The sequence below is a fragment of the Marmota monax genome, unplaced genomic scaffold (genome assembly GCF_021218885.2).
Source record: "Marmota monax isolate L192 unplaced genomic scaffold, Marmota_monax_Labrador192_F-V1.1 WCK01_AAM20220418_F8-fsc00091, whole genome shotgun sequence".
NCBI lineage: Eukaryota > Metazoa > Chordata > Mammalia > Rodentia > Sciuridae > Marmota > Marmota monax.
The window spans coordinates 3,864,911-3,879,785 of NW_026692434.1; the positions used below are offsets into that span (position 1 = coordinate 3,864,911).

Below are 14,875 nucleotides of genomic sequence, written 5' to 3' on the forward strand. Positions count from 1 at the left end.
TTTTATTGAGGATGTTTGCATCTAGGTTCATTAGAGATATTGGTCTGTAGTTTTCTTTCTTTGAAGTGTCTTTGTCTGGTTTAGGTATCAGGGTGATGTTGGCCTCATAGAATGAATTTGGAAGTTCTCCCTCCTTTTCTATTTCCTGAAGTAGCTTGAAAAGTATTGGTATTAGTTCTTCTTTAAAGGTTTTGTAAAATTCTGCTGTATACCCATCTGGACCTGGGCTTTTCTTAGTTGGTAGTCTTTTTATGGTTTCTTCTATTTCCTCAATTGATATTGGTCTGTTTAGGTTTTCTATATCCTCCTGACTCAATCTGGGCAGATCATATGACTTAAGAAATTTATCTATGCCTTCACTATCTTCTAATTTATTGGAGTATAAGGATTCAAAATAGTTTTTGATTGTCTTCTGTATTTCTGAAGTGTCCGTTGTGATATTGCCTTTTTCATCCCGTATGCTAGTAATTTGAGTTCTCTCTCTTCTTCTCTTCGCTAGCATCGCTAAGGGTCTGTCGATTTTGTTTTTTTTTCAAAGAACCAACTTTTAGTTTTGTCAATTTTTTCAATTGTTTCTTTTGTTTCGATTTCATTAATTTCAGCTCTGATTTTAATTATTTCTTGCCTTCTACTTCTTTTGCTGTTGTTTTGCTCTTCTTTTTCAAGGATTTTGAGATGAAGTATGAGATCATTTATTTGTTGGTTTTTTCTTTTTTTAAGGAATGAACTCCAAGCAATGAGTTTTCCTCTTAGAACTGCTTTCAATGTGTCCCATAGATTCCGATATGTTGTGTCTGTGTTTTCATTTATCTCTAAGAATTTTTTAATTTCCTCCTTGATGTCTTCTATAACCCATTGATCATTCAGTAACCTATTGTTCATTCTCCAATTGATGTATGCTTTTTCCTTCCTTCTTTTATCGTTGATTTTCAGTTTCATTCCATTATGATCAGATAAGATGCATGGTATTATCTCTACTCCTTTATATTGTCTAAGAGTTGCCCTGTGACATAATATATGATCTATTTTTGAGAAGGATCCATGTGCTGCTGAGAAAAAAGTGTAACTGCTTGATGTTGGGTGGTATACTCTATATATGTCAATTAGGTCTAGGTTATTAATAGTGTTATTGAGTTCTATAGTTTCCTTATTCAACTTTTGTTTGGAAGATCTGTCCAGTGGCGAGAGAGGTGTGTTGAAGTCTCCCATGATTATGGTGTGGTGGTCTATTAGACTCTTGAACTTGAGAAGAGTTTGTTTGACGAACATAGCTGCACCATTGTTTGGGGCATAAATATTTATGATTGTTATGTCTTGTTGGTGTATGGTTCCCTTAAGCAGTATGTAGTGTCCCTCTTTATCTCTTTTGATTAACTTTGGCTTGAAATCTATTTTATTTGATATGAGTATGGACACGCCTGCTTGTTTCCGAAGTCCATATGAGTGATATGATTTTTCCCAACCTTTCACCTTCAGCCTATGTATGTCTTTTCCTATCAAATGCGTCTCCTGTAGGCAGCATATTGTTGGGTCTTGTTTTGTGATCCATTCTACTAGCCTGTGTCTCTTAATTGGTGAGTTTAAGCCATTAACATTTAGGGTTATTATTGAGATATGGGTTGTTCTTCCAGCCATATTTGTTTATTTCTGTTACTAAACATGGTTTGTTTTCCTCTTTGATTATTTCCCCCCCCCCTTTACTGTCCTACCTCCCACTGTTGGTTTTCATTGTTATTTTCCATTTCCTCTTCCTGTAATGCTTTGGCGAGGATGTTTTGAAGAGATGGTTTTCTAGCTGCGAATTCTTTAAACTTTTGTTTATCGTGGAAGGTTTTAATTTCATCCTCCATCCTGAAGCTTAATTTCGCTGGATACACAATTCTTGGTTGGAACCCATTTTCTTTCAGTGTTTGAAATATGTTATTCCAGGATCTTCTAGCTTTCAGAGTCTGTGTTGAAAGATCAGCTGTTATCCTGATTGGCTTACCCCTAAATGTAATCTGCTTCCTTTCTCTTGTAGCTTTTAAAATTCTCTCCTTATTCTGTATGTTGGGCATCTTCATTATAATGTGTCTAGGTGTGGATCTCTTATGATTTTGCACATTCGGCGTCCTGTAGGCTTCTAGGATTTGGGATTCTGTCTCATTCTTCAAGTCTGGGAAGTTTTCTTGTATTATTTCATTGAATAGACTGCTCATTCCTTTGGTTTGGATCTCTGTACCTTCCTGTATCCCAATGACTCTTAAGTTTGGTCTCTTAATGTTATCCCATATTTCTTGGATGTTCTGCTCATGGTTTCTTAACAGTCTTGCTGAGCTGTCTATGTTCTTTTCCAGTTGAAATACTTTGTCTTCATTGTCTGATGTTCTATCTTCTAAGTGTTCTACTCTGTTGGTAGTATTCTCCATTGAGTTTTTAAGTTGGTTTATTGCTTCCTGCATTTCTAGGATTTCTGATTGCTTGTTTTTTATAACCTCTATCTCCCTGTATAGTTGATCCTTTGCTTCCTGGATTTGTTTGCGTAATTCGTTGTCGAAGTGATCTTTCATTGTCTGATTTTGCTGTTTAATGTCTTCCTTGATACTCCAGATCATCTGAAGCATGTATATCCTGAATTCTTTATCTGACATTCCATCTGCTGCAGCTGTTACCTCTTCTAAAGTTGCGTTGACCTGCATTGCTTGTGGTCCTTTCTTTCCTTGTCTTTTCATACTGCTTGCGTATCTTTCCTGCAGGTGCGGGCGGCGGCTCTGCTCTCTCCTTATTCCAATTGGGGTGTCGTGGCTACCACGCCGGCAGGTCACTGGGCCTGTTCTGGGAGCTGGCGGCGGCTCTGTTCTGCCCCTACTCCAATTGGGGTGACGAGTGTACCACGCCGGCAGGCCACCGGGCCTGATCCGCCGGTCGGTTGCAGGTTTGCCTACCCTGCAGGTTCGGGCGGCGGCTCTACTCTGCCCCTACTCCAAATGGGGTGACGTGTCTGTCGTACCGGCAGGCCACTGGGCCTGTCCCGCTGGTCGGTCGCAGATCTGCCCACCTTTCGGGCATGGGTGGAGGCTCTGCTCTGCCCCTACTCCAATTGGGGTGTCGTGACTACCCCGCCTGCAGGACGCTGGGCCTGTTCCTGGCACGGGCGGCGACTCTGCTCTGTCACTACTCCAATTAGGGTGGTGTTTGTACCACGCCGGCAGGCTCCTGGGCCTGATCCGCCGGTCTGTTGTAGGTCTGCCTACCTTGGAGGTGCGGGCGGCGGATCTGCCCTGCCCCTCCTACCACGCCTGCGGACCCCTGGGCCTGATCTGCAGGTTGATCACTGGTCTGCTCACCCTGCGGGCACGGGTGGCGGTTCCGCTCCGCCCCCACTCCAATTGGGGTCACGTGACCACCACACCGGCAGGGCCTGATCCGGGCGTGGGAGAAGGATCTGCTCTGCCCCTACTCCAGTTGGGGTGACGTGTGTACCACACTGGCAGGCCACTGGGCCTGACCCGCCAGGCTGTCACAGGTCTGTTTACCTTGCAAGCGCGAAGGGCGGCTCTGCCCTGCCCCTCCTACCACGCCCATGTACTACTGGGTCGTGGGTCTGCCCACCTTGCGGGTGCGGGTGGCGGCTCCGCTCCGCCCCCTCTCCAATTGGGGTCACGCGGTCACCACGCTGGCGAGCCGCTGGGCCTGCTCCGGGCGCTGGCGGCGGCCCGGCTCCTCCCCTCTGGCTCGAGGACAAATTGAGGAGACTCAGGTGACTGTGCCTCACCCCCCCTACCAGGAGACCAACTGCTTATGTCACCGCTGGTATTGATGAAGTTCTCTCCTCCGCCGCTTTCTGCTGACATCAGATCTCTGCCATGTTGGTATCCTATGCGAATGGCAGCATTTCGTTCCCCTTGCCGGGCAACCAAAGCAACGGTGAGTCCTGACCGGCCCTCAGCAGGACCCGGACCGAGACGCAGTTTCTGCGGGCTCCTAGCCCCGGTCCAGGGAAGTTCCGGGAGCCGGAACTCGGCCGCTCCGTGCTCGGTGTAAGCTCCTATAAGTGTAAGCTCCAAGAAGCAGTCCCCGCGGGCTCAGTTCCGGGAGCCGGAATTCGGCTGCTTAGTGCTTGGTGTATGCTCTGATAGTAGCAGGGTCCAAGAAGCAGCCTCCGCAGGCTCCGCAGCCCTGGGCCAGGGCGGTTCCGGGACGGTTCCGGGAGCCGGAACTCGGCCGCCCCGCGCTCGGTGTTCGCTCCGATAAGATCAGATTCTAAGAAGCACCCAGGCGCTGAACCCTAGCAATCTGTCTGCAAGCCGCAGGCGAATTGCAGCCTGAAATTACCTGTTCTATGGCTGAATGAGCTGCGGTCAGTCGAAAACAGGGAAGGTGACGTCAGTTTACCAACATGGTGGCTGCTGGCCTCCTCTGTGGTCTGACCGGTGTGGAGAACCGAGATGGACCGCTTCCTTCCCCCGTCTCGAACCCAGAATTCAGCCCTGAGTACGGTGCTTGCGCGGCTGGCAGAAACTGCAGCGCTGTAACCCTGCGTCTCTATCCCAGCGCGCGCTGCAGACTCTAGCCGCGGGGCGTTTTGCTGAATAAGCAGTGTTACCCTCCGTGCGACAAACCTCTCGCGTTTGAGTCCCCGTAGCCGATCCTCGTGCGATGGAAGTCCTTCCTCCAGGTTCCGGAGCACCCCACTATTGCTGGAAATTCCTAACAAGATATCCTTTAGCCGTCCTGACTTGTCATACTCCCACACAGTGAAGCAGCACACGGGGGCAATGCACTCCCCTCGCCGCCATCTTCCTTCCAAACCTGTTTTTTAGTTTTTAATACTTGCTTTTCTTTGTTTCTTTTCCTTAATTAGGTCCCCGATGGGCTTCCTGGAATATTGGTGTGTTTATTTGCATAAGATGTGCTGGAATACATAGAAATCTTGGGGTTCATATATCCAGGGTCAAATCAGTCAACCTAGACCAATGGACACCAGAACAGATACAGGTAAACATTACATTTACAAGAAATTATTAAAAATATTTAAAATGATTTAAAAATATCTATCTCTTCTTGCCTCTAAGGATTAACATTGAAAAGAAGTATACTACATATAAAATGTGAATGCTATTTGACTTGTTAATTCACAGATACTTATTTTATTCTTGGATCTACAATAAAGTCAGTTTTGAATTTTTATCTAAAATGCTGATTTTAAGGTATTTTAACAATATTTTTTGTGTTAATGAAATTTGCCATTATAATTCCATGGTTTATTTTCCTATCAGTAGAGGGAGCCTGGGTCAAGGTAAAGAAAAAAAATGATTTCTAACCTAAAAATTCACTTGAAGGATTTCCCTTCTATACAGAGAGGTATTCTTTTTTTGGGAGGGGGGATGTACCGGGATTGAACTCGGGGACACTCAGCCACTGAGCCACATCCCCAGCCCTGTTTTGTATTTTATTTAGAGACAGAGTCTCACTGAGTTGCTTAATAGTTCACTTTTGCTGAGGCTGGCTTTGAACTTGTGATTCTCCTGAGCTGCTGGGATTAAAGGCATGTGGAATGCGCCTGGCCTAGAGTGGTACTCTTGATATTCATTCAATCAGGTCTGATAGTTGGAAGCTAGTTCAGTGAGAGAATGTTCTTATGACCAGTTTAGGCTTGTTTAGAGTGGTTTAGCTTTGTTAGAGATAAATTTGTATGTAATTTTAAGAGTTTACCATTTTTCCAGTGTAACACTCTTACACCCTTAAATTCTTACTTTCTAATCCTTACGGTTGGCTACAAATGTAAAAATGGTCATTTTTACTGGTCTTTTTAATTTTCTGTGAAATTACACTACTTCTTATTCCCTTTTCAAATTGCTTTTAGTCAGTGTAAAGTGCTAATTGCATAAATAGGCAATCATCCCTTGACGTCCACAAATTAGTTCCAGATTGTAGGATCCATGGATGCTTAAGTGCCTTTTAGAAAATGGTGTATGTAGTATTTGCATGTAACCTATGCATATTCTTTCTTTCATATGCTTTAAATCATTCCTAGATTACCTATAATAGCAAATACAATGTAAATGCTATGCAAATGGTTGTTATACTGTTTAGGGAATAATGTCCAAAAATAAAGTCTGTGCATGTTCAGTACAGATGAAGTTTTTTCCCCTAATATCTTTGATCTGTGGTTGATTGAATCCACAAATGCAGAAACTAAAGATATGAAATGCTAACTGTATGTGGTTCAACCTCAGTGCCATGCATATGTACTTCAGAGTCAACAAAAGCGAAAATTTGCATAGATGGAATAAGGTAAGGGTAGAAAGAGTAAAATAGAGACTTCCAGCTATAAAGTCAAGCATAATTTATTTAGTTCTATCTTAAATTAATTTTTGAGCTTTTTGCTGGTGAGGGCATAAAAGGAAATATGATCCTTTATGTATTTTCAAGATCCTTGAGGAGAAAACATATAGTTACATCAAAGAAGTTAGAGTTTTTTGAACACTTCATATAAAACAGTGTTCTTAATATCTCTGTAGCAAATGTGGTAACAGATGTTACAATGTTGTTTCTAGTTTTTTTAAAGAAAATATGAGGTGTAGTTTGAAAATGTAACTTCGTGTTGGTAGTGGGTTATAGAGATAGAAAACATTGAAGACAAAAAAGTGTATAGTCTTTTTAATAGTTCATTTTAAATCAAGGACAAGACATGGAATCCCTGGACAATTCAGTTCTCTGAAAATACTGTTTTTCTTAATTAGACTGTTGGGAGGAGTTAAATAACAGATTATTTGAGGTGGGCAGCTTTGTAGCTTAGAACAGAAATTTCCTATCAGAGGGCTGCAGTTCATTGACTGTGAAATAGAAGAGGTGCATGATAAGATACTGAATTATTAGAAATTAAAGGATTTGTGGCAGTGGTTCTAGAGTGATAGAGCACTTGCCTAACATGTGTAAGGGTTTAACCCCTCCATCCCCTGCAAAAAAGATAAGGATCTTAAAAAGAATTATTTGTTAACATGTAACACTTGAAATTATATTTGAACATTGTTTGGTCCAACCTATCTATTTCTTGAAATAAGAATTACTGTTTTGAAATGCTAGACTTTATGATTAGTGATTGTCACCAGAGGATGTTTTGCCTGGCTCCACTTTTCATGGAACTCGTCTTCCAGGTGTGCCATGATGAGGATGCTAAGGTTGGGATGTACTTAGAAATCTATTATTATTATTATTATTATTATTTTGGTACTGAGGACTGAAGTCATAGTTGCTTTGCCACTGATCTATATCCCCAGCCCTTTTAATTTTTTGAGACAGGGTCTCACCAAGTTGCTTAGTACCTCACTAAGTTGGCGAAGCTGACCTTGAAATTCTGATTCTCCTGTCATTCAACCTTCTGAGTCACTGAGATTACAGGTGTGTGCAACCACATCTGACAGGATATACTTAGAAATCAATAAACAATAGAGTTTTATATTAAAAAAATAATATAGATAGATGGACCAGCCTGTATTTTTCTGGTGGGCCTTGTGAGTTTTTGCAAGCAAAGCCAGAGTTGTAATTTAAAAATTATTCTGAAACTACAAAATATAAATAAGTAAGTAATTGTTGAAGATCCCAAGTTTCAAAACTGTAAGGCACAATCTTTATTTCAGACCAGTGTATTTCAAGACAATTAATTCTTGGGAGGTAGTCGAGCAGAGTAATTAAGGAGATTATGTCTAATGTCAAACTATCAGTTAGACCTGTTATCTCCACAGAATACCTGACCTTAGGGTACTTTAGTTTCTTCATTTGTAAAATATGAATGAAAATAGTACCTATCTTATAATTTTTGGAAGAATCTAATAAGTTAATGCAGGTGAAACATTTTAGGATAGTATCTGACAAACTTCTTTTTTTGTACTAGAGAATGAATCCAGTGGTGCTGTACCACTGAGCTATGTCCATAGGCCTTTTTGTTTTTAGTTTTGAAGGTCTTGCTAAAGTTGCCCAGGCTGACCTCAAAATTGATATCCTCCTGTCTCAGCCTCCTGAGTGACAGGGATTAGAGCTATGTACCACCAAGCCTGTTTTACCTGACACATTTCAATTAAATATCTTTCTGACTTAAAGCAATTTAGCTTCCTATTAATCTGTAATTGCTAAATGTACTATTGAGCAAATAAACAGATTATTTGTGTATAAGTGAATTTCTTTTTGAGACTATTTACCAAAAATAATTATTTTACTTTTTAATACTGATAGATGGTAAGCATTATGGGATGAATAATTAGATCATTGCATCTGCTGTTTATTGAAGTTGTTTTTTAATCAGACCTAAGCATATCTCATTTCTTGTGGTAGTAGGTTTGTTCCATATAATCCAACACTGTTTGCACCTGTTATTGTTTTCTATCATTATCCAAAGTACATGTATGTGGACATGAATTGGTGTCAACATACTTTATATACAACCAGAGATATGAAAAATTGTGCTGTATATGTGTAATCAGAATTATAATGCTTTCTGCTGTCATTTATTTTTAAAAAAATCAATAAAAAAAGAATAAGAAAATCTTAGTATTGTTACAGAGAAAATTCATGGTTCTCAGTGAGTTTATGAGTTTCAGCAAATGTCTATACTCTGTCACCATCATCACCATCACCCTAGAAAGTTCCCCTGTGCCAAATTCTAGTCAACTCCCCCAGTGACAAATATTATACTAATTTATGTCCCTTTGGGTTAATTTTGCTTATATTGAAATGTCTCTTTTGGAGACTATTCCTGTTTATTCAGACTTATAGTTTAGATTTGGGGAAGTGATAATTTAAATATGATTTAGTTATTCCCATGTATGTTTTAAAAAGTCTTTGATATAAAAAAATGTTTGGGTAGTAATTTATTTATACCTACTCAGTAGGTATAAATTTAGTTTATTGAATTTAGATTCTACTCTGTCTTCCCCAGCATTTCATTATGATCATGTTTATAATTTTCAAAGATGATACTTAGGTTGGGATAATTCTATTTTTTAAAAAATCTTTTCTTAGCTAAATGTGAAAACATGATTTAATCTTTTTGAGTTCTGTCAAGCGAAATAAAGATGTTCTTTTTTGAGGGGGTAAGTTTGTGTGATTTTTGTTAACTGCTTAGTTACTTATAAAATTTTGCCTTCTTTTTATTTATCAACTGGCATTATATGTAATGTATTTGTCAGTTACTTATATAGATGTTGTGTGTCATTTTCAGTTTTTGGACATCTACCATATCTATTGGCTGTTTTAGAATTAATGATATGCTTTTTTAAAAAGAAAATAATTTGTTTACCAAAACTTATTTTTATTAACATAGAAATAAAGTTATTCACTTTATAAAATTGTGAAAGTCTTTCTTTTAGTATTATTCACCTTTAACAATTGAAAATTCTTTCTTTTAATGAGGTTCATGTTTAAAAGAAATATTTCTAATTTCTGTCCCTTTGGGTTAGTTTTGCTGTATATTGAAATGTCTCTTTTGGAGACTATTCCTGTTTATTCAGACTGATTGTTCAGATTTGGGGAAGTGATAATTAAAATATGATTTAGTGTTCCATATTCAGCAGCAACAATAATTTCTTAAACCATGGAGGACCATTTTCAAAATATTGAGGGAAAATAACCTAGAACACAGTTAAATGTTCAGCTCAAATTTTAAATGAGGCATTATATGTCATGTGTTTATCAGTTATTCGGTTTATTGTCGAGTACTTCTTAAGTTTTTAGAAAGGGCCAAATTTTTTATATTGTTCTAAACATTATGTTTTTTATCTTTTATAATGACATTAACTGTTAATCTTGAGTATAATTTAAGAATTCTTAATTTATCATTTTAATCTTTTAATTACCTGTACTGAAGTGGTTAAAACTGAAGAATGTCTTATCCTTATTATAGAAGAATGTTACTTTTCAAGTTTTTTTAGCTTACTTGAAATTTATGCTGCTGAATAAACAGTATACTGAAATCTTATCCATATTGGAAAATATAGTCTATATATTTGGCATTTATCTCGATAACCTCTGGACTCTTAATATTTCATATGTCTATAAATGTTTTAGTAAACTTTAGTAGTCTCTTTGGTTACTATTCATTAATATAATTTATGATGTGGTACTTAGGAATTTCCAGGAAGCATCAGGCCTTCACAATTAACATTTCTTTCTTTCTTTTAATATTTTTTAGTTGTCAATGGGTCTTTATTTTATTTATGTATATATGAGGTCCTGAGAATTGAACCCAGTGCCTCACACATGCTAGGCAACACTCTACCCATGAGCCACAACCCTAGCCCCTTAACATTTCTTTAGTTATAAAATTATATCTTGGGGAACTTTACATTTGAACTTTACATTTGAGATTATAGTTTCCACAGTATGACTTATCCTTATAGACCTTGGTTTTATTGTTTTGTAGACTTGCTCACTCCCTCTCTTCATATTTTTACCATTTTTGCTTTAGCTTTTATTAGAGTTGCCTTTTGCTGTGACCAAAAAGACTTGACAAAAACAACTTAGAGGAGGAAAAGATTATTTTGCTTCACAGTTCAGAAGTTCAGTCCATGGTCGGCTGACTTCTTTGCTCTGGGCCCAAGAGGAGATAGAACATCATGGTGGAAGGGCATGGCAGAGGAAGGTAGCTCAGGGCATGACAGCCAAGAAGCAAAGATAGTTCCCACTGTCCAGGGACAAAATATGAACCCTAAAGACATAACCCTGGTGACCTAGCTTCTCTCTACCTATAGTTACCACTCAGTTAATCCTTTTCAAGTGGATTAATCCACTAATCAGGTTACAGCTCTCATAACCTAATCAATTCACCTCTGAATATTCTTGTATTGTCTCACCTGAGCTTTTGGGGAACAAAACCCCCAAACCATAATAACTTTAAAGCCAAAAAATTTTGGCTGGAATAAAAGCATATTTAAAGCCAGCTTTTTTTTTTTTTTTTTTTTAAAACCACCCTGTTCATCATTATACTAAGAGAAGAGAAGCTTTCCTCTTTCTTATTTTCTGTTTACTCAACCTCTAAATATTTCTGCTTTAATTTCCAGCTTTTTGTTTTCTTTATTTAGGGGCAGGAGTTGAGGAGGCATAGTGGTTACCATTTTCTTTGCCATTATATGCATTCTTAGGTTTCCTTCTTTCTTTTTACCTATTTTTAATGTGTGTGTGTGTGTGTGTGTGTGTGTGTTTGTTTATGTATGTTTCTTCACTGTGAGGCATATTAAAATTTTTTCTTCTTTGAAATATACTTCCACATTTTTCTTTAAACAAAATCTTCCTCATATACTGTCTTTTCCCCTGGCATACAGCTCATGATGATGATATACTACTCATTGATTTATTGTAGTACTTGTGATGTGTCTGCCACTACCTTCTAAGAATAAGCTCTTATTTTTCTTTAACAGTTGATTATTTTTCCTCCTCCTCCCCCCTCCTCCCCCCTCCTCCCCCCCCTCCCCTTCCCTCAGGATCATGCCAGTACCATGTAATTTTTGTTACTATAGCTCTAGTATATTTGAAGTCAGGTGTTGTGATGCCTCTAGCATTAGTTTTTCAGCGTAAAATTACTTTAGCTATTCTAGGTGTTTTGTTCTTCTAAATGAATTAGGACTGTTTTTTCCTAGTTCTGTGAAGAATATCATTAGTATTTTGATGGGGATTGCATTGAATCAGTAGATTGCTTTTAGAAATATAGCCATTTTAACAATGTTAACTTTGCCTATCTGGGAACATGGGAGGCCTTTTCATTTTGAAGTATCTTCCTCAATTTTTCAGTTTCTCTTTTCAGAGTTTTATAATTTTCATTTTAGAGGTCTTTCACCTTTGGTTAGATTTATTCCTAGGGTTTTGTTTTTAACCTATGTGAAAGTATTTGTTTTTCTGATTTCTTTTTCAACAAATTCATTACTAGCATATAGGAAAAGTATTGAATTTTCTATGTGAATTTTGTATCCTGCAACTTAGGTGGATTTGTTTATGAGCTTTAGAATCTTTGTGTGTATGAGGGTGTGTGTGTGTGTATATATATGTGCATGCGTGTGCAACCGTTAAGAGAGCTATTTATTAAATCGTAAAAAGCATTAATATGATCCAGGTTGCAAAAAAAAAAAGATAAAATAACTTAATATGGGATCTTCAGTATTAATGTCCGAGACTGGACATTGTGAGCATACGAAGGGCACAGTGGAATGTCCATCAAGCTCCAGCTGTAGTCCTGGGGCCATGATCCTTTTAGAGAGCAGTGATCCTATTGAGAGCCTCCTGGAGATAACTCCTCCCTCACCAGCTTTATGTTTTAATTTGTAAACCATTTTTGCCTTTTACATTGTGGGTACTTGGGTACTGGGCTTCTCTCCTCTAGAACATATGTTTCTTCTTATTTACTTATTTGTTTCTTTATTTTTATTTTAGAGCTTGATGGTTATACATAGTAGTTGGGTTCATCCCAACAAACTCATGCATACATGGAAATTGATTTCTTTTTCTAGAAGTAAGTCTTTTGGTGGAGCTTTTTGGATCTTCTAAATACAGGATCATGTCATCTGCAGTGATAATTTGATTTCTTCCTTTTCTGTTTCTATCCCTTTTATTTTCTTTTTCTAATTGCTCTGGTAAAATCTCAAGTATTGTGTTGAATAGGAGTCATGAAGTGAACATCCTTGTCTTGTTCCCGATTTTAGAGGCAATCCTTTGTTTTTACCCATTCACTATGTAGCTGGCTTTGGGTTTGGTGTATATTGCCTTTATGATGTTGAAGTAAGTTCTTTCTATCCCTTTATTGTTTTTATCGTGAGTTAGTGCTAAATTTTGTCAGGGGTTTTATCTACATCTATTGAGATGACTGTCCTTAATTTTATTTATGTGGTGGATTACATTAATTGATTTGTGTTTGTTGGACTATCCTTGAATTCCTGGAATGAATCCAGTTTGGTCATGCTGTACAGTCTTCACAATGTGTTGTTAAATAGAATTTGCTAATGATCTATTGAGATTTTTGCATCTGTGTTCATCAGGGCTATTGGCCTGTAATTTTCTTTATGTGTCCTTACTTGGCTTTGATATGAAGGTGATAGTGACTTTGGAAATGTTCTGTACTTTTCATTTCATGAAATGATTTGAGGAACATTGGCATTAGTTCTTCTTTAAAGATCTGGTAGAACTCATCTGAGAATCCATCTGGTCCTGGGCTTTGTTGGAAAGCTTTTAATTATAGCCTCAAGTTCATTGCTTGTTATTGGTCTGTTTATGTGTCTGTATTCTTTTGGTTCAATTTTGGCAGGTCTTATGTGTCTAGAAGTTTATCCATTTCTTCTAGGTTTTCTAGTTTATTGGAGTATAAGTTTTCAAAATAATCCCTCATGATTCTCTAGATTTCTGTTTTGTCTATGGTGATACCTCCTTTTTTATGATTTTAAAATTTTGGTTTTCCTTTTTCTTTTGGTTAGTTTAACTAAGGGATTATCAATCTTGTTTATACTTTTTTTTTTTTAAACTGAAAATTGGAATAAAACCCTGATTTTACCATTGAGCTACCTCCCCCAGGCCTTTTTATTTTTTATTTTGAGACAGGGTCTCCTGAAGTTGCTTAGGGTCTCTCTAAGTTGATGAGGCTGGCCCTGAACTTGGAATCCTCCTGTCTCAGTCTCCTAAATTGCTGGGATTATAGGTATGCACCATTGTTTGTCTTTGCAAAGAATCAGCTCTTTGTTTCAATGATTATTTGTATTTTTTTATTCCCTTTTTCATTGATTTTATTTCTGATCTTAATTCCTTCCTTGTACTCATTTTGGAATTTAAAATTTTTTTTTCCTGGTTTTGTCTAGGTCTTATTTATTTATTTATTTATTTATTTATTGGTTGTAGATGCATAGCATACCTTCATTTTATTTATGTTTTATTTTTTTAAATATTTTTTTTTAGTTGTAGTTGGACACAGTACCTTTATTTTTTTATTTATGTGATTTTGAGGATCGAACCCAGGGTCTCACACATATGAGACGAGTACTCTACTGCAGAGCCACAGCCACAGCCACAGCCCTTATTTGTTTACTTTTATGTAGTGCTGAGGATCGCACCCAGTGCCTCACGCGTGCTAAGCAAGTGCTCTGCCACTGAACCAGAGCCCCAACTCCATGTCTAGGTCTTTTAGATGTATCATTAGTTGTTTATCTGGTATCTTTCCGATTTTCTTATGTAGGCACTCATAGGTATAAACTTTCCTCTTAAAACCATCTTCATAGTCTCCCTGAGATTCTGATATGCTGAACTATATTCACATTTAATTTTAATAAGTTTTACACTTCTCCCCTGGTTTCTTCTATCACCCATTTATCATTCAAAGGTACATTGTTTAATATCCATGTGTTTATATAGTTTCTGTAGTTTTTCTAGGTGCTGATTTCTAATTTTTTCCATTATGATCTAATGATATACAAGGAATTATATCACACAGGACACAGAGACTAATCCACAAAGCTACAACTATCTTATATTTGATAAAGGAGCTAAAAGCATGCAATGGAGGGAGGATAGCATCTTCAACAAATGGTGCTGGGAAAACTGGAAATCCATATGCAACAAAATGAAACTGAATCCCCTCCTCTCGCCATGCACAAAAGTTAACTCAAAGTGGATCAAGGAGCTAGATATCAAATCAGAGACTCTGCGTCTGATAGAAGAAAAAGTTGGCTCCGATCTACATATTGTAGGGTCGGGCTCCAAATTCCTTAATAGGACACCCATAGCACAAAAGTTGATAACAAAAATCAACAAATGGGACTTACTTAAACTGAAAAGTTTTCTCTCAGCAAGAGAAACAATAAAAGAGGTAAATAGGGAGCCTACATCATGGGAACAAATGTTTACTCCTCACACTTCAGATAGAGCC

At 37.9% G+C, this 14,875-nt stretch overlaps 1 protein-coding gene across 5 annotated transcripts in view; it reads left to right on the top strand.

The window, feature by feature from the left end:
* Positions 1–14,875, top strand: part of Smap1 (small ArfGAP 1) — a 194,097-nt gene that overhangs the window by 57,213 nt on the left and 122,009 nt on the right. For 4 of the 5 annotated variants that reach the window (XM_046442999.2, XM_046442994.2, XM_046442996.2 and 1 more), the window contains exon 2: positions 4,844–4,977. In XM_046442999.2, the coding sequence (XP_046298955.1) occupies positions 4,844–4,977 (134 nt within the window). Of the gene's footprint in view, positions 1–4,841; positions 4,978–14,875 lie in introns of those variants that run through there. The other variant, XM_046442998.2, reaches the window with a different exon arrangement.